Here is a 25,422-nt window from a genome sequence, read left to right as displayed (position 1 = left end):
TTGGCACAGCAACAGCTGAATGCAGGCTCAGTCCTCATTTGCAACAATAAAATGCAAAAAGCATTTATACAAAACAGCTTAAGAAAAAAACCCAAGTCTATTATGGATTACACTAAACTGCTTCATAATGTCAACATAAAGTATGCAATATATCTGAAAAGAAATGCATGAATATAAGTAAAATAAAGATAATAATCTATCCTTTCTTTTACACAGAAGAATTTCATGCAGTTAATGTTGAATTCTCTGCTGGACATTTCAAGACCCTGTGTCACAACCTGAATTTGCTTCCAGGTTGTTTTGAATATATTAGTCATCACTCATTTTTTAAAAGACTTCTGAATATTCATTATTAGTTTTTAAAATGCATCCTAGTCATGTGTACAAATCTTGAAATGTGTGGCCAAAGGTGTGTGTACAATTGAAATCAGTATGTACAGAAGTATGTTTTTCAAACCAGAAATAAAGATGGTTGGGGTTCTATGAGCCAGGCACCTTCTCATCCCTTGGCAAAAATTCCTTAAAAAAAAAAAAAAGGTGCCATTTTATCCTTACTACTGCAAGTTAGGAACTGTGCTAACAGTAAGATATAATGCAAGTTTCTCCAAGTTTCTCCCAATGTGATCTACAATGCTTTTTTTTTTGCTGTTTATATTATGGCTTTAATAGGGATGTCTTTTCTTCTGGAAGTTTTTTTGCCAGCTAGCATTGCTTACCACATTAGATGCTCTCCACATGTATCTAAGTATTAGCAATACTGAGAATTGCCAATGTATAAAAGCTTAAAGTACACTTTCCCTATCAGGAGATAGTGGGCCTGAGTCTTAGCACCCTGCCAAAAAAACTCTGGAGAAGCCTTCCATGGGCTCAGGTAATAGGAACAGAGTGCCTCCCTGTGAGTATTTTCTACACCATCCAGAAAACTGGACAGAAAACTATCTGCTTAGCCAAGTCATGTTCTTACATCCTGGATCTCAAAGTCCTGTTCACCAATGGCCTCTAAATTTCTCAGTGATTTGGTGCAATATTTAAGAGAATATTTAATTTTTTAATCCCGTTTGCAATGGGGGAAAAGGTCATTATTGCAGGGTGTCACAGTATTCTGGGTTTCACCACCTGTCCTAGGTGACCTTACAGTCTTTTGTACTCATCTTCCAATCCTTCTTGGACCGCAATCCAATCTGTTTGGATTATTCAAACAAATATCCAAAGTATTTTCAACCTTAAAAATTTTCCTGACATCTACTTTCCTCTTGCAGCTGGGGAACTGGAAGGTTTGTGAGAGTGGAGCCTGTGTGTGACACAGTGACTGAGCTGACAAATGTTGTACCTCATCCTTAAGGGAAGATGGGTGACTGGAGCATCATCTTGTGCAGAGTAAATTTTAACCTCATTCTCCTCAATCTATATACATGCTCAGCAGAATTCTCAAAGTAAACAAGAAAAGTGAGAAGGTTGAAAAAAAAAGGGGAGGGAGAAACAAAGAGGAAAATGTAAGATCTATAAAATTTCATATGGGAGAAACAAAGCACTGTAACCTTTTACTGGTATTAATTTTATTTTGCTACTCTTGCCCTAAACACAAGCCTTGGTTTCTCAGATCCCCTGTAGCAGTCAAAATATTAAAGTGGAAGACTGCATGCACAACTGAATAGGGAGCAGCAGTGGCAGAGGTTATCACAGACAAGAAACTCTGAATACCAGAAATGAAATACCAGTGTAAGTGTGCATACCAGACTGAGAGCTGCTGCCATAGATGCTGTTCTTACATGGCTGCTCTGTTCAGTGGATTTATTGCTTGTAAAGATAACTTTCCTTTGGTCACTGTAACACATCTATATTATTTTGATCTCAGGGTTATTAAAACACTAATAAATTCTTTAGTTATGTGCTCCTCCCATCTGTTTAGTGCTAAACAATATGCACACTGCAGGGCCTACTCTTGCACAGCCACAGGAAGGGACTCTGCTCGTTGACTGGCCTTGCCTACAGCTTTCACTTAGATTTCAAATGTTCAGGCACAAGATTTGAATCTTAGCTTAAAATAACCCCCAACAAACCAAAATAATTCCTCTAAATTGCTCCACACTGCTTTAGGAATGGAAAAGTCATATCCTAAGATTTGAATGTGAAGATTAACGCACGTCCTGCATGATGCATCTACACATTTTTTATGTTCTCCTACAATCAAGTACAAATACAGAATTCTTGTGGCACTTTGTTCTCATACTCTATTTGTGGAATGTACAGATCTTCATGAAGACCTCAGTTTAGCCTCTACTCTCATTGCACAATCAGCTAGAAGATTCCAGGTGTCGTGTTTATTCCTAAGTAAGACTCAATAACTCATTCAGTGAAAAGAATACAAAGATTTGGCAAAGGGAAAATTTTAAGTATTTAACTGCAAACATAAAGAAACAGTAAGAGGAGTGGTTGATTTGACAGTAAATACTAGTATCTTGCAGATTTCTGACAAATGAAAGTTCTGTGTTTACCAGTGAATTTGGGAAATGAAGAACATAAAATCATATTTGGTGAAACACATAATGTGCACTGCGCAATACTTCAGTGCATTTCACTATAAAAAAATAAAAAGTGTTTCAATTATCTCTTGATCAGAGAAAGCATTCTTTGTATATATTTTTTTAGTCTTGAGTAAACCAGCTACAGAATAAAAGCATTTAAAAGCATGATTGAAATAATTTTAAAAGCATTTGATTTAATGCTGCTGATAAAATGTTTTTATGGAGAAATTTTAAAGGTACAAGCAAGGAACTTACAGCCAGTCGAGTACTTTGTTACGCTGTTCATAAATGAGTGGAAAATATGACAACTTGAGGTCTGAAGAGTTACCCAAGTATGATGCTCATAAGATAAAAGATCTGTCTCTTCAACACAAAACAGATAATTAATTTTTCTCCTTCTCCTTTGATTGCTTCCCCTACTTGCCAATGGAAGTAGAGCCAATGGGAATTGAGACAAAAATTCTAAATCCACTTGAGGATTTCCAAGCTTACATGTCTTTGACAGGTTTTCCCCCCACAGTTTGATCAAACTGCATTATATTACCAGATGAGGAAGACTACCATTTTTCATTTTCATAGTTTTTAATTTTGAAAGGGACACAGATGGTGGACCTAACAGATATTTTTCCACAAACATGCCCAAACGTTTATCCACAAAACAACCAAATGTTATTGATGAACACATATGCAGGAAGAAAGAAAGAAAAAAGAAGGAATAAGAGGCTATATTCTTTCTTTGTTAGTTCTGATTATTCCAGCAGATTATGTCCCACCAATTTGTAAAGACTACAGGAAATCCCACTGCAAAACTAGAAGACAGTATCCAGGCCCCACATGTACAAGAAAATCCTTAATATTTATAAACTCTGTGTAGTCAATGAATATAGTTCTCTGAATTAATAATGTGATAATTTACCTATAAAATTAAAATGATAATTTATTTTTTCATATCTAACAAACAGGGTAATTTTTCATAGATATGATAGCATGTCATCATTCAAAAGAGAAAAAATACTTAGAAGACAAAATTCAAAAGCATTGATAGATACTACAAATATGCTTCTGTTTCAGGAATAAATAAATAATTACTGTCCTGGACAAATGTGAGCATGGATACAACTATACACATTCCAGGCCTAATAAATATAGCTTAAGATTCTGGGCCTGAAAAGATGGAGACATATGGTATTATTCAGAACAAGTTATCCCACTGACTTTAGTGGAAATGTCCAGTGTGGGAAGTTAAGCATGCACACCACTTTGCAGAAAAATGTGCTAGATGTTCAAGTTTTCCCTCTGAAACCTCATCAAGCCATGGGGATTCAAGGTCCCTGAAGTATTTTCTGTCTTTTTGCTGTTACGATATTGTTGTTTAGTTCCTGCATTCTATTAGTGTTCCCTTTTGTCTCGAATTTATTTGGCAGTTCTTTGAGATTTTCATTACTATCATAACCAATTTCCAGCACATCCACACTCTCTCACAATAAAATTCTGAAGTGTTAAACATCGGCTTTAAAAAAGCCCCCCAAAACTACCACTAAAGTTGTGCAACTTTTCTGTCAAGCATTTCATCTCTTGAAAAATATGTTGTGGCATATTGTACAATAAGTTTGCTTAGGAATGTTTTAATTTTGGTTAAAAAAAGACAATCCCTCAAGAAGATTGTCCCCAATATATTTTTTATTCATATCTGTAGCTCAGTTGTATGAAAAACACTAGGCTGTTGGATCAGAAAAGGTATAGCACAATGGGGACAGTTATCAGCAGTTTCAGTAGGGTTTTTAAGTTGTGACGACATACTCCACAGGAAAAAAAACAACATATAGCAACAAGAGATCATGGAAATTAACTTATTCTATGAGGTGACCTGCCAGTAACATTCAAGGTATTCAGGGTTTGGTACAGGTACCAAAACACAGGTATCTAGGGTCACTTGGATGGATTAAGGTCTAAACAATTACTTTGAACATACACAGTTCTGTGCCACTTACACAGAACCGGCAAGTATGCACAGTTGGTTTCTTTGGGATCAGCAGTTTGAAGGAAGATGTGGTAAGAAGTGCATATTGTGGCAATTGATGCCTGCTCCCTTTCTCCTTGTATCTTTTTCACATGGCAGTTCCTAGTAAGTTCCTTGATCCTTTTCTGAAGTGATTTAATTGCTAAAGATGCAATAGTTGAGAACTTCCCTGCCGAAGCTTTTCCTTTCCTCGGAGGAACTCAAACTAAGAGATCAGAGTGACTGGAAATATTTCTCAGTCCTTCTCCCAACAGAGTCTGGTTTGGCCAGGAAAAGGCTTGTGCCTTTGTACTCCACTGACGTCATTAAAGGGAAAGCTGACTACGGGGAAAGGACCACCTTGAGGTATCTGGATAACAATTTAAATTTTTAAGCTCTTTCATGTTCTTCTTTGTTTTTTTGGGGTTTTTCACTGTTGTATGTGCCTTCCATAATGAAAATATAGCCACATAGGGAATGTCTGGAGGGAGAAGGAAATAATGCAAAATCCCTAAAACATAGGAGCAAGGGTTCCATCAGAAAGCACAGGCACAATATATAATACAATCTATTATTGGTATGAACTGAAGGTGTTGCAGCTGTCCCAAGGTATTTTATAAATCAAGGGATCCTACAGGACTGTAATGGGTTTGCATGGTAAGTTTTTAGTACTGGGGGGAGCTATAGGGGTAGTTTCTATGAGAAGCTTCCAGAAGGTTCCTCCAGGTCTAACAGAGCCAATGCCAGCCAGATCCAAGATGCACCAGCTGGTCAAGACTGAACCAATCAGATATGGTGGTAGTGCCTCTGGGATGACAGAGTAAAGAAGACTATAAAATATTTATTGTGCAGAAGTAATTGTGCCCAGAGAAGAGAGGAGTGAGAATATGTTAGATGAACAACTGTGCAGACACCAAAGTCAGTGGAGAAGGAGGGAGAGGAGGTGTTCCAGCTGCTAGAGCAGGATTCCCATACAAAACATGGTGCATACCATGGCTGTGCCTCCTGCGGAGTGTGGAGGGGCCATGGTGGAGCAGATATCCATCCACAGCCCATGGAAGAACCCCACACTGGAGCAGTGGATGCCTGAGAGGAGACTGACCCTGTGGGAAGCCCACACTGGAGCAGGCTCCTGGCAGGGACCTGAGAACCTGTGGAGAGGAGTCCATGCTGGAGTAAGTTTGTTGGTAGGACTTGTGATTCCACAGGGGACCCACACTGGAGCAGTCTGTTCCAGAAGCACTGCACCCTGTGGAAAGGGACATATGCTAGAACAGGTTATGAAAAACTGCAGTCTGGAGCAGGACTCATATTGGAGAAGACTGAGGGGGACTGTCTCCTGTGGGAGAGATGTCATGCTGGAGCATCAATAAGGATTCCTTCCCTGAAGAGGAAGCAGCAGCAGAAACATGTGATGAACTGGCCATAATCTCCATTCCCCATCTCCCTGCACCACTGGTGGGGAGGAGGGAGAATTTCAGAAGAATTTTTCCCCTTATCGTGGGGTTAGACAGAGGAGACAATGCCTTCCTTGGAGATGAAGGAGTAACAGAAGGACAGGCTGAGACAACAGTCCACCTGTACCACATATTACTCAAATTCTTTACTGAAGTCCAGAGGACCTCTGCATATGGTGGCTCATTGTCATGGCTGTTTCACTTGCCATGCCAAGCTCAGACATTAAGCCACTCACAACTGCTCCTTCTTAAATAAACTCCAGAAGCCTTTGATCTGTTTTCTACAAGGCCTCCCAGCAGATATTGGCATCTACTTTATTTTTCAGACAACACCAATGGAATGAGATTTATGAATAACTTCTGTCCTCTGAAGCAGTCTGGTTGCAAACAGCTGAGTACATGCCACTCAAAGGAAGATTTATGATCAGCAACAGAAGTTTGTTCCTCTCCTAAAACTTTTATATTTTTCAAGGTGAGAACCACTGACAGTGTGACCAAAACAGGAAGACTGACAATTTTACACTGAAGATCCAACTGCTTGACAATAACTTGGAAAATTTGTAACCAGATTAATTTGCAAGGCATCTTCAGGTGATGTTTAAAGTGGAATTTTAAAATTTATGTATTTTATTAAGAAGTACAGGCATTAGCTTCAGAGCATCAGGTATCTGTGTTTGTGTTATCAGTCACAAAAATACTAAAAACACTGAGGGAAAAGTCTCAGGCTCTAAAATGAATTGCTACAGCATTGAATACTGCCAGTAGCATATTGCTGTGTTTCATACAGTATATGTAAATGAACAGTCTGAGATAACTGGAAAATATGCTTGATTCAACACAATTAAATGAGAAACAGAACTATGTTTAATCATAACTATATGAACAAAAAATCTGAATAAATAAATATACCAAAAGAATTGCAAAATAGACCAGAATAGACCACAGTAATTCTTTATAAAGAGATCTAATATTGCAAAACCTAGGGATCCGGACATAGCATGAAAGGAATGCTTTTTCCCTCTGAAATACAGTGAAATATACTCCCAACCAATGTTTCTCAGCAAATAGGCTGACTGTATCAGAAGGGCAAGGACTCATTTAAAGAGTGATATTATATGTAAAAGTAGGCAAATGACCTTCAAGACTCCATTTCAAATTCAAGCTCATTTTCTCCCAGTAACTAGTCAGACCTTAGGTCACCCTTACTGAGGTACTCCTGTATTCCATTCTGTTTTCTGCACTGCATCCCACCTTTTCTCTATTAATTTTGTCTTAACTTGTCACCATTTTCATTGCAACATTCTGCAAATAATTTAGGTAGATTACTATAAACATTTCTATTTATTTTAATTTGACTGAATAAAAATAGATCACTGAGTAAGATTTTCATTCATAATCCTTAAGTTAACAAGCATCAGCAATGGCTAGAGCTTCTTATCCTAAAGGGAACAAGATTGGACTTGATGCTGACCTGACTACACCTTCTCTGATGTGACTGATTTAAATTTTTCCTTTGTTTGTATCAACACACTAGCCCTGAACAAAATCAGAAACACTTACTGTCCACCAGCATTCCACACTCTTTTATGTTGCACTATGTTTAGTAAACGCTTAACTTGACAACATTCATCACACAGGTATTTCATTTTATTTTTGCAGCTAAACAAGACTGAAAGCACACACACACAAGGATTAAATGGCCTGAATTCCAGATGGCTTGCTTGCTCCATAAAGTAACAGTATCTGCTGAGATGATCGTGGTAGTGTAGTTCTTTCTCCCTACCAAATACATGCAGTAGGAAGTTTTCCTCTGCTCTTTTGTCATCTTCTTTGCTCCTCTCTTATTTCATGGCCTCTGAGTTAATCCTTCTATTCTTCCTATTAGCGAGTTTAAGCAGGCAAACTTCAAACAGACTAGTGATGGGTCACAAGGTTTAATGGGCATGTAGATAATCATCTAAATTACATTTCTACAGCTGATGGGCCAGACAGGCTTAGAGAGTAACTTTACCAGCTTTCACTGTTAATCAGCAAGGATTGTGTGTCTCAGTACGTATCTGCCTTTGCCTGCCTCCCCGAGGGCTTGGGCCATACTGACTGATTAACAAAGGCAGCTGCATTAGCTTTCTTCTCCTGAAAAGTGTGGCATGGAGACCCAAATGACTTGAAAGGCAAATGTGACCACAGCTCAAACACCAAGCACTCTCTTCTCATCACTGTGGAATTGCTGGCCCTCCTCTTGCAGGTTATGATACTCAGCACAACAGTTGTTGCCAATTTTCATGATCTGTTAACACTTAGGAAGCCTTATGCTGAAGGCTCCTCTTTCACATCTATTGTGGTATCATCAAGGGGAAAATTCAACAGCTATTTCACATTTTCAGATGAATTTGAGAGCAGTGTATGAGGTGAACCGAAAAGAATACACCAATTGAACTGTCAATAATGAATGCCCTGGATTTCAGCTTTGAAGCACTAATTGTAGAGTGCCAGGTAAAAAGAATAACAGTTCTCTGTAGGATAGAGATTTTACAGCTACAGAATTAGCAATGGATCTATACTGTGAAACTGATTTTCTCAGTAAAGTATATCAAATCTGAGTCTCTGTCATATATGAATGATTGTGTTTTACATAAGTGATTTTGTTTTATACCTACCCTGATTCCAAAAGGAACAAGACCAGTGGAGGATTGGCTTCCTAACTTTGGCAGAAGTTTGTCCTTCAGGTATTGTACTCATCTTGCATAGTAAATATTTTTTAATGCTCTCTATCAAGTTCTTAAACAAACACAAAATCAGACCAATTAAACTATGATTATCCATGCAAGGACTTTTACCATCTTACTCAGGAGCAACATAGGTCAAAATCAGTAATCTTCAGAATAGTAAAAGCTTTTAAATACATTTATAGTTCTATAAAGAAATCTGACAAGCCAGCTTGGACCTCTATTAAGAACATTTCACAAGAAGAAGCTACTGAGGAACAAAGTAAAATTATCTAGAACACTGACTTCCTTATTTTTCTCTCCAACTTTGAGAAAAGTTGGATTCTGAGTTACCTAAGTTTTTTCTGCATGAAACTACAAAACATCTAGGTTTCTGTGACCTAGGTGCAACTACTTTTGACTGAAGTTTGAGACATACATGAATTAAGCTAAATACTTCCATAATTGTCCAGTCTGTGAAGTAGGAAATTTCTCAAACTTCTCAACAAAGGTGACCAAATTTCCCACTTTTGTCATGGACAGGCCCAGAACTCAAGGGCTGACCCATTTTGTGATAAAATCTTCAGGTCTCAGTTTTGTATGAAGTATTCACTGAGATACGGAATTATCCCATTTCCCATTTTTTGTGTGGTGGTCTGAGTAAGTTACTGACACTTGGAGCCACAGCATCCACAGCTCTTTCAAGGAGAACAAAAATGGTCAAACCTCTATACCATCATGAGACCCCTGGCAGGATTTTGGTCATGTCCCATCTTCATTACCAAAATATCACATGGGGAAAACAATCTGCATTTCAAATATGCATTGTGACCATAGAGCTGGAAGGGGTGACAGCCTTTATGGAGTGCAGCAATAAAACACCTCATGCTCTTTTTTTTCTATTGTGCCATTTGGCTGAATTGCAGAATTATCCTTTTGCCTTTTATTTTACCAAATCAGAATTTTATGACTGTCATTAAAAGTCCAGACAAATTGCTATTGACTTATTAGATCATTACTATTTTAAGTTTAACATTAATAACTTTTGCTTCAGTGCAAACCGCAGTGACCATTTATAAACACCCCACAGAATTATGCTCAACATATGCATTGCAAATACTACACCCATATGCTGTACTGATTTGTCTGTGATTTATAAAGTGGCAGTCTGATCATGGTTGTAATATTTTGTGTGCTGTCATACAGTGCAAGTTATTTCTAATTAATGAACTTTCTCTTCATGAATCAGACAGAATTCAATACATTGACAGACTGCAAACACTGACACAGCTATTTACACAAATCATAAACTAAATATTTCAGTTCAGAAACTTTGGATGACCCCTTCTTTTTCCCTACCCCCTTCAATTATTGTACTTTTAAATGTCATTGGATTTTCTGGAACTTGTAAAGGAGAACTGTTTAATTCAAACTTTCAAGTTTTCATACTTAACATGGTTCATTCAAAGACCTGTAAGGCTTTACATTTTACTGAGTAGTTAAATTAAAGTCCTGATATTGTATAGTTGGAAATGGAAGCAAAAAAAAATTATGGGCTTCATTCTATCTTCATAATTTAGCCTAGTTAATGTAGGCAATGCAAATCCTGATCCAACATAGTGATTGAGACAGCTAAGCTAGGTTCTCTGTAGAATCATGGAACAGCAGCTGGTAGAGGGAGACAGAGGCCTCAAGTACATGGTCTGTTCCTCTCCAGAGATCTCAGGTACCTTCACAAGGTAATACCATCAGTACAACAAAGCACATGACTCAAGAGAACCTGTCTCTGCCTGCCCAGTGTCTGGCTCCAGCAGTGTCTCTCTTTAGGTAGGAGCAGTCAGAAGGAAGCAACCCAACTAGTCAGGCTGGGCCACGTCCCCCCAAACACTTCCCCTCTTGGCTGGCCTCAGAATGAGGTGATTCAAGCATGTGGCTCCCTCTTTTCCATCAGTCCACCAAGCTATAACTTTCTGCCTGAACTGCACAACAACGCAGCAATACATGGAGAAATTACTGTGTAGGGCAGAGAGAGGAAGAAAGAATAAGCACAAAATAAGTTTGTGGTATGAGGAGTCTTTTGCAAAGTTACTGCTACCAGTCCTCTAGCAAAATGTAATTGATTCCAGTAGTGTTATTGGACCTGTATTATATTAAAAATATCAAAAATAAGAGCCAAGGACCATAACTGAAAATCTAAATATGTGGGATAATTGCCTGATAACTTAGCACAAACAAAAAACCACACAGCTGACAAATATTATATAAAAATAAGTTTTCTGATAAACTCTTCCAGAGAACAGTGTTCTCCCAGGAGCAGAATTGCCTACCCAGCATTTACTGTCATCTGTCTCCTTTCACAGCCACCCACAATGATTTGCTGCTATTATTTAAAAAGACATTTTAATCCTTTGGTTAAAGGCAAGGAATCAGAAAAACCTGGAACTCTTCCAGTCTGTACTGACAGTCTGTCATGGGCTCAGAGCTAGCAGTATATCTACAGAATCTGCACCCACAGCACTGTATCTGTCTCAGCATCTCCCCATCCTGTAGCACGTTAGGGACCAGCTATTATAAGGCTGAAATGTCCAACCATACACCCCACTAGCACCAGTGGGATTTTGCTCACCAGTTGCAATCATACAGGTCACAATTTAGCTCCTCGACATTTTTTAATCATGCAATCATGAGTTTCTCCTTGGCTAGTTTACGGGCAGATCTTAATTTTCTCTATCTTTAATGTGTCATCATACATGCTCATGGGATGCTATCAGTAATTGTATGAAAGGGAAGAATGGCCTGAGCACACAAAAGAATGAAATTAGTCTGTCAGGTCATTGAGGTTTACCTTTTATCACATGATTTTCTACTACTGTCATTTTTCTGTGACAGCATAACAGCAAAATAACAATTCAAGTCAAGAGTCACCTAACTGAGTATCTAGGAGGGTGGGATGTTCTTAGTAAGACTCTTAATTTCAAACACATTAAAGAAGAAAAGAATGGTAGGAGATACTAAATTTTTCACTGCTGTGGTAGGAGGTACTACAAACAACTCTAGTTGTGTCAATAAATTCAGTGGTGCTGAGGAGTGATATCATGCCTGACTTAAGTTCTTATCCACAAGAGTGCCAACCAAGGAAAAGGAACAGAAAAACTTAGAAAAACTAAGGCTGGAAGCTGCCAATAAATTTCTCAGTCTTTACGCCCTAATTATTATAGCAACCTAGAACTTCTTCTGGCTAATGATTATAAACCAAATTAGTTTGTTGGTGTCATCGCAGTCACTATTGGCTTATAATTGTTTAATCATTGAATCAGTATTCACACAGATTGTCTCAAAGCACCGGGGGCAATTTATCCATCAGTAATCCATGCAACACACCATTTCCCAAGTACAGAGTACTGTAGCAATGACAAATGTAGCTGCTGCTACATGGAAACATCTGCTCTCTTCAGTGCCTGCCTGGAACTTCTGGAAAGTTTTCCTGCTGGGTATCTGGTATTAATCTTGAATCACGTGTGAAACAGGAAATTTAGCTACATAGAGAAGACTAAGCACAACAAGGAGCATAAGCAAAATACTGTAAACCAGAAGACTGTAAACTTTTCTTCGGGCAGCTGGAGCTAACATGAACTTTAGTCTTAAATTTTGGGCTCTGTAATATGACATCCCCAAAGTACTGAAGAGTAGGATGATGATCCCAGTCAGGCACAGCCTACTGGAGAAAAAAACTATAAATTTTTATTCCATGCTCAGGGAAAGGGTTGCCTAAACAGAAGCACATACAAACTCATTCTTCTATTTCTTTCAATTTTATGCCCAAGTTGTGCCCATTTGCTCTGTGTGGCCTCATCAGAGTGCAGCAGATGTCTCACAGAGAGCACTGATTATGCGAACTCATGACTACCAGATGATAGTACAGACTGTCTGTGAAGTTAACTTTGTAGGTGAAAGACAGGCTTGACTTCTAGAGCATTATATTAATTCCTTCAGATGATGGATCCATGCTCTGCTGTATTTTTTGGGATGTTTCCTTAAAGCAGCAGATGCTGGCTGCTGATTAAGGTGTCAGCCTAACAGCAACATCCTAATTCTGAGATCCAAAAGGGGTTTAGCACAGAAGTGCATAAATGTAAAGAATATGCATCACAATTGTTCCTCTGACTCATGTACAGAGCGATGCTTTAAATCATCATAAAAATCTTTGGTATAATTAAGAAAATATGGCGAGCCTTCTCTCCCCAGTGGTAGAGATGTTGACAAAGAATATGCTGACTCTACAAAGTTTGCTCTGAGATGTGCACACAAATTAACCCTCTACATGAAAATTAATTAAGTGTATTTATTATTTAAATCTCTCCCTTGCACATCACCTTAAATACACTTTTTTAGAAACACCAAGGTATGTTATTCAATTTAGGTCTTTGTTCAGTTTATACTTACAGTGAATGATAATTAAACATCCCTTGATCTTTAAATACTTTAAAACACCTTCAGGTAGCTTTTTAGATTATCCTAAGATGTTGTTTGACCTAAATATTTAGGAAAATTATTTAAAAATTCAGCATTTTTATGCAAGCGTATTCACTTATAAGCACTGCCTGGCAGATATAATGGAAAAGAATTCAGCTGTATGTTTCTGTCAGGACAGGTACTCAATCAGTATAATTTGGAAATGCTCCCCTGAAATTAATTGAACCACGTTGACATATAGCAGCTGAAGATGTAACACCTCAGCCTTCTTTTTATGGAAGTCTCTCTCTGTTAGCTCTCTATTTTGTGGTTTTCACCTGAACTGCTGACAATTTAACACATGTTCAGTTTGCTACATATTTGCTCCTCAAGGCCATGTGAACCTCACTTTGTTTTTCCTGGGAAGTGGGTTTCAGTCACACAGAAACAAAATAATTTATAGGTTAATAGCAATGCAAAAGTACTTCTAGTGTTTTGTGTGTTTGCACCCATAAATCACATCAATTTTTGAACATGAAGCTCCTGCTCATTTAAAACCACCATGGGCTTTAAACCCAATCTCAATGTGAATTTTTTTCATGAAGAAAAAAAATCTGCCTTAAACAGCACTCACTAACCCTCTTTCTATGCTCAGAAGCTCACTTCTGTCCCTGCACTTATCCCGCCCTCTCTTGTGTTCACATAGAGAGTATGAGAACCTTATCCTAGAAACTAGTTCATTTTTAAAAAGGTCTTCCCATCTGGTTCAATGGTAGCTGCAGGCAGGGAAAAGGATGCTTAAGTTGGCATTGCTCCTGGAAAACATGATTGTCATACTGTGCTCTCACCAGTTTTTCTGAGGAAAATTTAGTCTTGGCTATTTCAGATCTTATGAGTGAGCTTTTTGGTTGTCCCAGCCACTCCCTCCTTGAAAAGAGCTAGCATTCTGGACTGCACAATGGCTAAAATATCTAACAGTTATACCAACACAAATTTTGAATGCTAGAATTTTTAAGTCAAATAGTACTCACTGAATCAAAGCACCCTCTTTTGAACAACAACAACAACAAAAAGCCCCTCAAACTATTTTTTTGACATCTGGGGCATTTTTATGTTGTTTTCTGAAAAATTCAAAACCACTGAAAAAAATTTTCACCACCTCTGTACCTGAGAAGGCAGAAGAATGCAATGCATGATTGCTCTACAATGGATATTCTCTTTTTTCTCTAAAAGGCAAGTAAGCTAACTTTGAAATAAGATAACGTCTGGTTGCTGATATAATTAGTCTGTAGTTCCAGAGATGCACTTTCCATGCCTTTTTAAGCAAGACACTCAAACTCAGAACTGCCAAGAGAGTCAGCTGCTGCTACAATAACCACTGCAAAACCTAAGAGTCTGCTCACAGCATTTACAATGACCTTAGGACTGAAGAGATGGGTCGTTTGTAGTGGCTGTGACGCTGAATCTAATGAAGCTAATGGGAAATTCAGAAGAGACCAGCGTGCATGCAGCCTGTCCTACTATAGGACAAGTTCTTTGTTTCTTTCCTAAGTTGTTTGGTTGGGGTGATTTTTTTTTTTTTGGGAAGTGGGGAAGAGGGGGGATTGGGTTTTTGGAGGTTTTTTTACATTATGTAATATTTGCAAGGTTCTTTGAAATAATTGCATAAAAGTACTAGGCAAAGAGTTAATACCTGTTTCTATAATTGACAGTTTTTATTTCTACTGTCTGGTATGAAAAGCTTTGCAATGGCAACAGCACATAGCTTAAAAATGAAGTAAAACTGTTTTACTTTCCTTTGGAAAGTATAACTTGAGCTGAAAAAAAATAATTATTCTCATGTCTTCCTGAGCATAAAAATGAAATTATCTTCTTTTTCTTTTATTTAAGGCTTCTTCTCTTCTAAAGAATATTTTCATCTCCACTCCAAAAAGCCTATACTAAAGTTAAATATAGTTAATATGCTAGTCTTAGGTCTTAATTGTTTTTTGATCAATGAAAGTTTAATAGACAGACAGAGAAATAAACATGTTCTTGTTAGCATCTTGTTTCCAGCTGCATTGCAGCCATTTAGTGTTATATAGTCAGCAATGTGATATCTCATCATATGTTCTGTTGGCCTTGTTTAGCTATCAGGAAAAGAATATGATAAAAGGATTTACAGAAATACAAGAGATAATAATACATAAGAACAGGATGTTCTATAAAAATCAGGGAAGTTTTTGAAGCTGTTCTGTAAATTCATTCTTTCAGACCTGTAAAAGCTGTAGGACAGCCAGAACATCAGCACACTGCACTGCACTGATTTTGGAACTGAATGTACAAATGCACAGAAGAAAATGACAGGGAATGAAACACATCATGCTATAAAATATAGCATTAGATATCCATTGCTCTCAATATACCCAAATACATAACTGTATTATTTGTATTTTTGTATTATTAAAATACAAAAACTACAAACCAAACCCAAACTCACTCGCTACCAACCAACTGACCAAACAAACACACAAAACAAGTCATGTGGCAACAGAACACTGTAGGTACAAATAGATACAGAAGTTCACAAGGTCAAAAAAGGTTCCTTAAGCACATCAGCAGTATCTCTCCATGATAGCAACTAGGCAAATATTAACAATCAAAGAGGCAGCATCCACACATTTCAAGTGAGGCATAGATAGATTTGTTTGGATTTTAAAGATAATGGGCAGCGCGATAATGAATAAAATATTTTGTCCTTTATGACAATATGTGCATAGTCTGGGATCTTTCAGTTAAGAGTGATGATGATAACCCTATCTTAAGAGCTCACTGGTTTTTCTGCTGACTGTCTTGGATTCTAACTATCTTCCATATCACAGCTTAAGAGATGATTATGAAATGGTACCATTTCTTTCAAGGATACTTAATTTGAATGTTGTCAGCAATTGCACAAAATTTAGTTCAAGCACAAATCAACAGTCTCTCCATTTGCAGTCCAAACAATACTATCAAAATGCAGAACACAAAATAGAAGGCAGCCTAACCTGCTGAAGGTGTTATTGTGAGATGACTGTTTATTCTTCACTAATTTGGTTTTAATGGGGATATTATAGTTGCTATCAAAAAGTACAGGAGACAATATTTTTTTCCCTTTTAGAGGTTGCAAGGCTTGGAACCACACACTTCTCAAATCAATACCTCAAAATTAATCCAGGATTATTCAACTGCATTAGAATTGTTAGGCTGTTGGAAACCACATCTCACACTCTCTATTTTATTGTAAGCTTCCTTTAGTATCATCTTGCAGTGAAACCTGAATAGCCTAATGAGACTAACTATAGAAGAAAGTGAGGAAAAAAAGCTGCTGGATTAGAATTTTAACTGAAGCCATCCATGAGAAAGACCACACCACTATCAGTGGCCTTTCTCTCCTCATGTGTGATCCCACTTGTGCCTAGTCAAGTGTTCAAAGGAGACTCCATAAATTCATGCTGTATTTATCCTTTTTCTCCTAAAAGAGGGTATCATTACTACGAGAACAAGTATTCATGCCTCTAATGAGGGTGTATCAACTGGCTTTGCAAGACTGAGTAGTTTTCTCTGGCATGAAGAGCAAAATGCAATGATGCTGTTTAAGAGGTGAGTTTTGTATTGATAAAAAGATATTCTAAGCAAAAAGGCAAAACATTCTGTTCTAGCAAATAGGAAAAAATGCAGACTTTTAAGTGTTTGAGAATACCATTTCTATCTCCAGCTCCAGCCTTTGTTTGTTTTTTAAAGTCACTCTCTGATAAGTTTACCTCTAACATATCTAAAAGTTGTTTTAGAATCTCACACTGTATCTTCACAGTGCTTATTAGATACCACAAGAATGCTTTTCATCTCATTTTCCCTCTAAACTCCTGAAGTCATCCCTAGCACTGAACAACAGCGTTAGAGGGTAGTTATTCACAGAGGAGCAGAAAACCAAGCTCAATCAAAAGAAATTTCTAAAACACTTTTCATTTTTATCAGTCTAGATCTCTGCCGTCACAGTGCTTCAAAGATTCATACTCAGTCTCATTAATGGTATCATAGAACATTAACAACAGTTTAACCTCTGGTGTGGGAAGATATTTTTGAAGTTGAATTCCTGTTCCTATACTCAGATATGTGTCCCAAATAAGGAAACAAAAAGCTTTTCTCACATCTTTGCAGCCAGTGTGCTCTCCTAGTAATATAACTCTAGTTCAATTGACAGCTGTTCTCGTTTTCATATTAGGTCATACTTAAGATGTCAAGCAGGTTGCTGTACAACTGAACTGAAATCTCAGGTGTTATATGTGTTTATTCGTATTTTTCTGTAACGACTACTAGATGTAGTGTTGAGTCAGTGCAATTAGTAAGAAGATAGTCCTTGACCTTTTGAGCTTGTAAGAGAAGTCTAAGAGAAGAGACAGAGACGAGGTGGAGGGCCAGACAACACCATAATCAGGTATTCAGGTCAGCAGTCCGTACAGTATGATTACTACCTACATTTTGTCTGGCAGTCCTGATTTTCAGGTTGAGATAATTATTGTTAACATAGAATTTGTTATCAATATTTATAATCTCTTTGACTCATTTTAAGCCCTACTGCTTATTTCTCCACAAGAAAAACATAATCCCTCTTGATCTGTCCGATCATATAAATGCTCTGACTTCTACCACCCTGATCTCCCAAACTCTTCTGCAGTATATGGAAAGAAACCAGAGAAGGGAAGCAAGTTTTGCTAAAGAATATACTAAGATCTTCTTACAGAAATAAATAAAGATAGGATTAGATATTTGATGTGAACAAGCATGACAGTTTGAACACAATAGTTTTGAAAATTCTACTTTCTGGTTGCAGAATTAATTGTGACAAAATATATTACTCCTGGATACTCTGGAATGAACCCACCAATCTTTTCAATCTGCCTACAATTCCACAGAAAAATGCACTGCCCATGGTTACCATTTACAATGTCACTTACCACTACAAACTGGTTGGTTTATCTTTGCCCATCATATCAAGCAGCAACCAACATTTAGTCCTCAAACTTTGGAATATAAACAGCTCTGTTCCAGAATGTGTCCCAGGTTTTCTCTCTTATGCATAATATTTTTATCACTATAGTTTCACTAACTGAAATCTTCACTGTTACTTTCATTAGCTTTCTTCCATTTTTGTGTCTAATTCAGTATGGGCTCAGCTTTCCCAGCCCTTATTAAGCCATATTGGACAGACTCTGGTCGTTTTTTCATTCAACAGACCCACTCCTTCCTAAGGACTGCTATTTGTAGGGAGTAAATTATGTGCATTCCCAAATTTGTATTTGGACAAATGTGATGTAAGCAACAGCCATCCCTACCTTTGGAATCATAAGTGAGGGTTTTTTTACTGTGTTTATTGATGTAGAATAAACAGTTTTCATTCATAAATTATGCAGCAGCATTTGTCTTGAACATTGATAAATAACCACTGTCATCCTAAATATCTTTCCTGGTAAAATTATTTCCATGTCTCCAATGTCAGAGAGAGACAGTTATGAAAAGTTATAAGAAAATTTTGGCTCACCAAGGCAAGGATTAATTAACCTGGAGCTCTCAAATATATGGTAACAGGTACTTACGCTGGACTTGCCTTTTATACCCAAAATGTTGCATAAATGCTGAATTTCAAACAATCTCAAGAAAAACTGGCTCTGCATGAGCTTTGGCTCATGTACCCTAATTCATACCATGGAATGAACAGAAACCAGCTATTCCTATTAATGTGTATAGCAAAAGAATGCAGAAACAATACCTGCACAAACCCACACATCATATAGTCATCAAACAAAGGGAGACTAGGGCGATCTTCTCGATAAATTGTGACTTTGTAGCTGCTCACAACCTCAGGGCTGGGCTGCGAATCATCCGTTAAGACAATGATGACTTTGTTCAGTCCAAGGCCAAGGGGGTAGTTAGCAATGCTGTATGACAAAATAGGAAAGAAGTGCAATAAACAATAAAGAAACAAAGATGTACACTCTTTTAATGGCTGCTAAACTTTACTTGCTCCTTGAGGCTGCTATTTCTAACATTTTCTTTCTTTTACAAAATACATGAGATTTTAAATAAAAACAATGCAAAATAGGATTCGTAAGTATTTTGTCTTGTACCAAGAAGACAAAATAGAGTGAAATTTAGTGAAAACAGTGGTAGTGGAAAGTATTTTGACATGAAATCTGTGAATGAAACCATCAGCGACAATAATTCCTGCAGGCCCAAATTTGTGATGAAGTCAGCAGTGAGACAAATACAATCAGAAGTGTAGCTGGCTGCTGAAATTGTCCACTAGCCAATGTGATGGATTTCCAGACAAACTGCTCAGAGTAACAAACCAGAGCAAAGCTGAGCTGTGCTCTTCTGCCTTTAGCAGGGAAATAAATTCTGAAAAATAAATAAATGCTGAATCTGCACATGCAGGGTTTTTCAGTATAAAGAGCATCTTGCTATTCTTCTTCATTCTACGGAAAGGAAAAAAAATCTTTGAGGTTTTCACATATATTCAAGTTGACTGCCAAGGCGTTTCACATTAAAACAGCAAAATGTTGGGGGGAAGAATACAATGACAGTTTCTTTTGAAATGATAAGTCAAGATTTATTTCTTACTGAAAAGACATTGGGCATCAGATCAGTAACAACTGCACAGACTTTCTGGTTAGTAGCAGACATTCCAGGTCAAAGCATCTGCTTCACAGTCAGTCAAAAGGTGGTATGTTGACTAAGCACTTCATGCCATGAAACAAAGTTAGCTCTGAAATGGTTAAGAACGTTTCTTCCCAAGAAAATTACTGTCCCTGTTCTCCTGCTTATCCACCCACTAATGGCTAGTATGTAAATAAGCCAGTTCTCTGGTTCTGAGGTACCTGACCCAGATAAATGAACAGCTTTTGTTCCTCCCAACCTTAAAAACCAGGTCATATCCAAAATACCATTGGTATTGTCCCTGGTACATGCTGTTGTCTCTGAGAGAGCTGGTTGGGAAAGCCAAAACTGTGTCAGGGTTCATAGCAGCAATTAAGTCATGGTTTATTGTGAGTCAGTGCTCAAACATGATGTTTAGTGATGACTGCTCTCTCCTCTATCATCCAGCTTTATCGTTTTCTAAAAGATCACATAAGATGGAACTCTTGTGGATGACAAGATAACCCACTTAATGGATGAGAGAAAGGCTGTGATTGTTGCCTACCTAGACTTTAGTGAAGGCCTTGGAATTGTTTTCCACAGAATTCTTCTGGAGAAAACTGGCTGCTCACACCTTACGTTCACATACATTTTGCTGGGTAAAAAACCAGCTGGATGGCCAAACCAATTATATGGACATGGAAATTGAGGGCACCCTCAGTCAATTTGCAAATAACACTAAGTTAGGTGGGAGTGTTGATCTGATGGAGGGGAAGACAGCTTTGCAGAGGGATCTGGATAGGCTGGATGGAAGGGCTGAGACCAAGTGTATAGGCTCAACAAGGACAAGTTCCAGGTCCTGCACTTGGGTCACAACAACCCCAGGCAGAGCTACAGGCTGTGGGCAAAATGGCTGCAAAGATGCCTGGCAGAAAAGTACCTGAGGGTGCTGGTCAAGAGCTGCTGAACATCACCCTGCATGTGCCCAGCTGGCCAAGAAGGCAAATGGCATTCTGCCCTCTATGAAGAATAATGTGGCCAACAGGACCAGGGCAGTGATTGCCCCCATGTACTTGGCACTGGTGAGGCTGCACCTCAAATCTTGTGTTCAGTTTTGGGCACCTCACTACAAAAAAGACACTGAGTGGCTGGAGCACATCCAGAGAAGGAAGGAAGCAAGGTGAAGGTACTGGAGCACAAGTCTGATGAGGAGTGGCTGAGGGAGCAGGAGGGAAGAAAAGGAGGCTGAGGGGAGACTCTTGACAACTGCTGGACAGGAGATTGTAGAAGGTGGGGGGCTGTCTCTTCTCCCAAGCGAGAGGACAAAAGGAAACAACTATGTTGCACCAGGGGAGGTATAGGTTCAATATTAGAAAGAATTTCTTCACTGAAAGGGTTATCAAGCACTGGAACTGCCCAGGGAAGTGGCTGCGTCAGCATCCTGGTAGTAATTTAAAAGCCATGCAGATGTGGCACTTAGGGATGTGGTTTAGTGGTGGTTTGGCAGTGCTGGGTTAACAGCTGGACATGATGATCTTAAGGGTCTTTTTCAATGTGACTTCTGTGATACTATGATAATCCCTTACAATACAACTATGACAAAAATGGATCATTCTGAGTTAGTAAACTTTAACTTATTTCTTTTATTGAAGCCAATGGCCCTATTTTGACCCATGTAAACAGACCAAGCCGAGCAGGGCAGTAGATTAGGGCACCATGCAAAATTAATACCCAGACACGAGAGATCAAATTCTCACTCATCTGCTGTGTGCAGAGTAGTGATAGTCTGTTCCCAAGCAGCTTTGATGCTGTCAGTGACTGCAGAAGCTGGGTGAGATATTGGAGCTGTACACTCCATTAAGCTAGGGTTAATTATGGCTTGGGAACAACACATGACCATTGCTTTCAGGACGCTGGAAATAAATGCAAGTTTCTGTGTTGAACTCCCTCTGACTATCCTGTGACTAATCTATTTGGGGTTTGGAAACTTTAAAAAAATTGTGGAACATTACGACATATTTTCAAAATTAAGCTTTTACACTCATATTTTGTTGCTCATACCTTGGCCCTTTCTTGTCATCGAGGTGTACGTGGCATTGACAGTTAGAGGGTTCTGCTCCTATCTTCACTGTCACCATGTCAAATGGCACTTCTGCATAGTATTCTCTTATCCTTGGGTTAAACTGAGGATTCAAGTCCAGCTGTGGACTGGTGAAGATCTGTCTGATATGAGATAGGGTATCTTTATCTGTTCCAAGAAGGCATCAGAGAAAAAAAAATGTGAAACGTATTAACATTCTGGAACAACATGCAACTTCTGGCAGATTGAAACCATGTACAGTGGCAAGATATTTAATGCCTAGAGACTTTGAGACTCATAATCCTGCTGCAAAGTTTTAATGGAGTTTGTAATGGCACTTGAGAGAAATCTGTAGGCCTTGCAGGGATTTTAAATATCCAGTGTCCAATCACTTTAGTCCTAGTCACAGAACTCAAAGCCTGGGTAAGCCTTTGAAAAGGGAAGGATTAAGTCTGGGAGATCTGTCTCTAGTTAGTTAACTGAAACTTAAAGAAGAGGCAGGCCAAAATTCATAACCTGCTTAGGTACCAGGCTGTGTACAGGGTTTATGTACAAGTGTAATTTTCAATAAAAATCAAAATAAGTCAGACATATTGTTCATAAGAACAAGTCACATGGACATATCAAGACCCATGGGGTCATTTGCAGTACAGCTGGAAGAATGTTTTATTAAAATTCCTATATCAACAAATTCCAGCTCCTTTCCTTGTGCATGAAATCTCCACAATCAAATCCTATTTGCTCAAATGTGTCCTTTACTTCATAGTGTTTGCCAAATTACTCATGAGAGTAATTATTTGTTGGCAACCTACTTATGACAAATATTTTAATCCAGCCTATTGGATTCAGATTTACAGTATAATACATTCAAAACTGCTTTACACATGTATTCATTAGCACATGTTTTAAATTGGGTACTTCAGAAAATATTGCAGATCGGAAAGTCCTTTACTATAATATCTGAAAAATCTTGTGAATAAAAAGGGTCAAAAATGGTGCAAATATTTTTATTTCAATTTTGAAATATCTGCCCTGAGAAACTAAACAGGGCAATTTGAGAACTCTCTTGCATGGATTAAAACTTAATGGAGGATATTCCAATGGAAGAACAGAATTTGGACAAGCTTTGTAGGGGAATAGAGTGTCACACCTTGACACACACAAGGTATTTAAAAAAAAACCCTACAGATGAGTATAAACATTTCTCCATATTCTGTATGCTTCACTTGGATTTCTTTTTCTCACTACTAGCTTAAAAATTAAGAGGAATTTCAAAGTAAAATTAATTGAGATGTTTTTAAAATAAAGGATCATGCAATTAGAATGTGATGCCAGTCAGCCAGCCTAGGAGTATTTCTGGTCTCTGTCCGGCACAACAATAGTTCCTGGAGGCAACATGAGATCAACAACAAAAGAGACATGAGGCTCAATGTGTACCAAAACCTTTCCACCATACAGCAATGGCTTCACATTTACAAACGCGCCTCTCAGATAATTTGGGAATGAGGCAGCAGAAAGCATTGCTACCACCAAAGAAAAACATATTTCACCTCTTTACAGATCTTTAAAAATATCTTAGATATTCCTACAAGCAAATATTTCAGAAAAACTCCTCATCTCTTAAGCAGCTCCTTAATACTCCATTACAGAGCTGAAGACAAAGCTTTGAACAAAGCTGATTAAATTCCAGACAAGTTTAAAGGTTTTTCCACAAGAACAAATGTATGCTGAGGTTATTGGAAAGAGAGGGGCAAAAGTCTATTGAAGTGTGACAAGGGATCAATGAGTGCTAGAATACTCACATTAGTATGCACATACAGCAGTGTTTAATTTTGGTTTTGAGGCTTATTTAACATAATAGTCCATTTATTGAGTGTTTTATAAACATTCTTGATACTTAAAATTCCTTTTTTTTCTCAGTAAGAGCCTACAGATACTCTTCACTTAGAGATTATGTAGAGAAACCCAAGAAACTTTTTCATGATATCTTTTCCCCTCTGTAGTCTAGAAAGACCTTTACTTACCATAACTGCAGTGTTTTTCTCCAGTCTTACTGGGATAATGCAATGCTGAAAGATAAGCAGAAACAGCTAATAATTTTCTGTTCTCACCCTGATTACAGTCCTATTGGAGAAATAACCATCTTTTACTTTTAGGAGACACCTTTTATTCTTTACAGTGTGAGATCTTTACTTTAGGCTTGCAAATGCTGCTCATGGGCTCCGCATAGCAAATTACATAAGATAAGGAAGAAATTGGTCTTTTATATGTAGTAAGCTAAGGCTTTCCAACTGAAATGCAAGGCAATGTGATCTAAATCCACACGTTATCAAAAATAATACAAATAGGAAAAACATACTGTATATAAGAAATCTTACTCTGAACCCTCACCTTCATGATTCTTCCTGAAGTCAGAAGGAACATTCTGCTTAGGACTCATATTTTCTTGAGAAAGTTGCCTGTCAATTCAATAGCAGACATATTTCTACATGAATGGGAGGAACAGAAACAATGAAATATTTTGCAAAAATTTCTATATGGTACCCCAGAGCACATGGTATTTTAGTACTCTCCACAGAAAAATGAACTTTCTGGATTCGTATTCCGAGCACTAGAGATATCACCTGAGTGAACGTAACAGAAAAAGACACACATCTCATAATACATGGCAGCACATCACATCAATAGAAAAAAAGGAAATAAATTCCAAAACATAGTTGCATTGCTGGGAAGAGTGGATATAGGCAAGAAGAAAATAAACCAAACCATGTCTCTTAACTGCTTCTATGATAGTTGTTTTTTGGTTTTATTTTTACATATACTTGAGATTAAAGCTAGACTTTGTTAAAAACTAATTAAATAAAAATGAAGGCATGTCTCATGGGGATTATCTGCACTAATATTACCATAAATTCCTCAAATGGAATCTCTGTGTGTTTTACTTTCAAAACAAATCCAGTGTGTGTGTGCGCGTGCATGCATGTGTGTGTTTGTGTAAAATCTCTGTGAAAAAAAGACAAGTCAATTGGAACAAAAAAAATCAACATGCCAGTTGCCCATATTGTGAACTCTGCAGATTTTTTCTTTCAAGTAGAATTTTGGAAGAAAAAGGGAGTAGGCTTCTCTTCAATCCAACCCTCTGGCTGATAAGACCTTTTTGGAGGTCCATTAGCGTTTCTGGAAGCGTTCATGGTTTCCCTCCTAGTGTTTCCTTTAGAAGTTGTCATAATGCAGCTTCTTCCTGGATAATGCAATTTGGACTTTGAAGAACATAAAGTCACTGTCTGTTCCAAGCAAGGGAGGTGGCAATATTGTGCTGTGCAATCATCCATCAGTGATGTTTCAACAGCAGCTTCTAAAAGCAGTACTGAGGTCAATCATGGAAAAAGTGATAAAACAGATTTCTGCATTAACTCAATGAGATAAGGAAAGAAGCACCTGGCAGATCTGTGTGTGTGTGCAGGAAAACGTAGTTCTGGGCTTGCATTATCTAGATACCACCCTAATTTCATGCAAATTCATTACCTACTTCAAAGGAGGCACTTAACAA

General features: G+C 37.9%; 1 protein-coding gene across 1 annotated transcript in view; it reads right to left on the bottom strand.

Annotated features, from left to right (window-relative positions):
• CPED1 (cadherin like and PC-esterase domain containing 1) overlaps positions 1–25,422 on the bottom strand; it is a 146,761-nt gene that overhangs the window by 48,573 nt on the left and 72,766 nt on the right. Inside the window, exons 13-16 of the mRNA XM_033059148.1 lie at positions 24,264–24,331; positions 23,897–23,941; positions 21,854–22,040; positions 18,927–19,095 (exon numbers count right to left, since the gene is read on the bottom strand). Coding sequence (XP_032915039.1) covers positions 18,927–19,095; positions 21,854–22,040; positions 23,897–23,941; positions 24,264–24,331 — 469 coding nt within the window. The remainder of the gene's footprint in view (positions 1–18,926; positions 19,096–21,853; positions 22,041–23,896; positions 23,942–24,263; positions 24,332–25,422) is intronic.

Source organism: Catharus ustulatus, chromosome 4 (genome assembly GCF_009819885.2).
Source record: "Catharus ustulatus isolate bCatUst1 chromosome 4, bCatUst1.pri.v2, whole genome shotgun sequence".
Taxonomy (NCBI): domain Eukaryota; kingdom Metazoa; phylum Chordata; class Aves; order Passeriformes; family Turdidae; genus Catharus; species Catharus ustulatus.
This window is presented reverse-complemented; position numbering and strand designations above follow the sequence as displayed.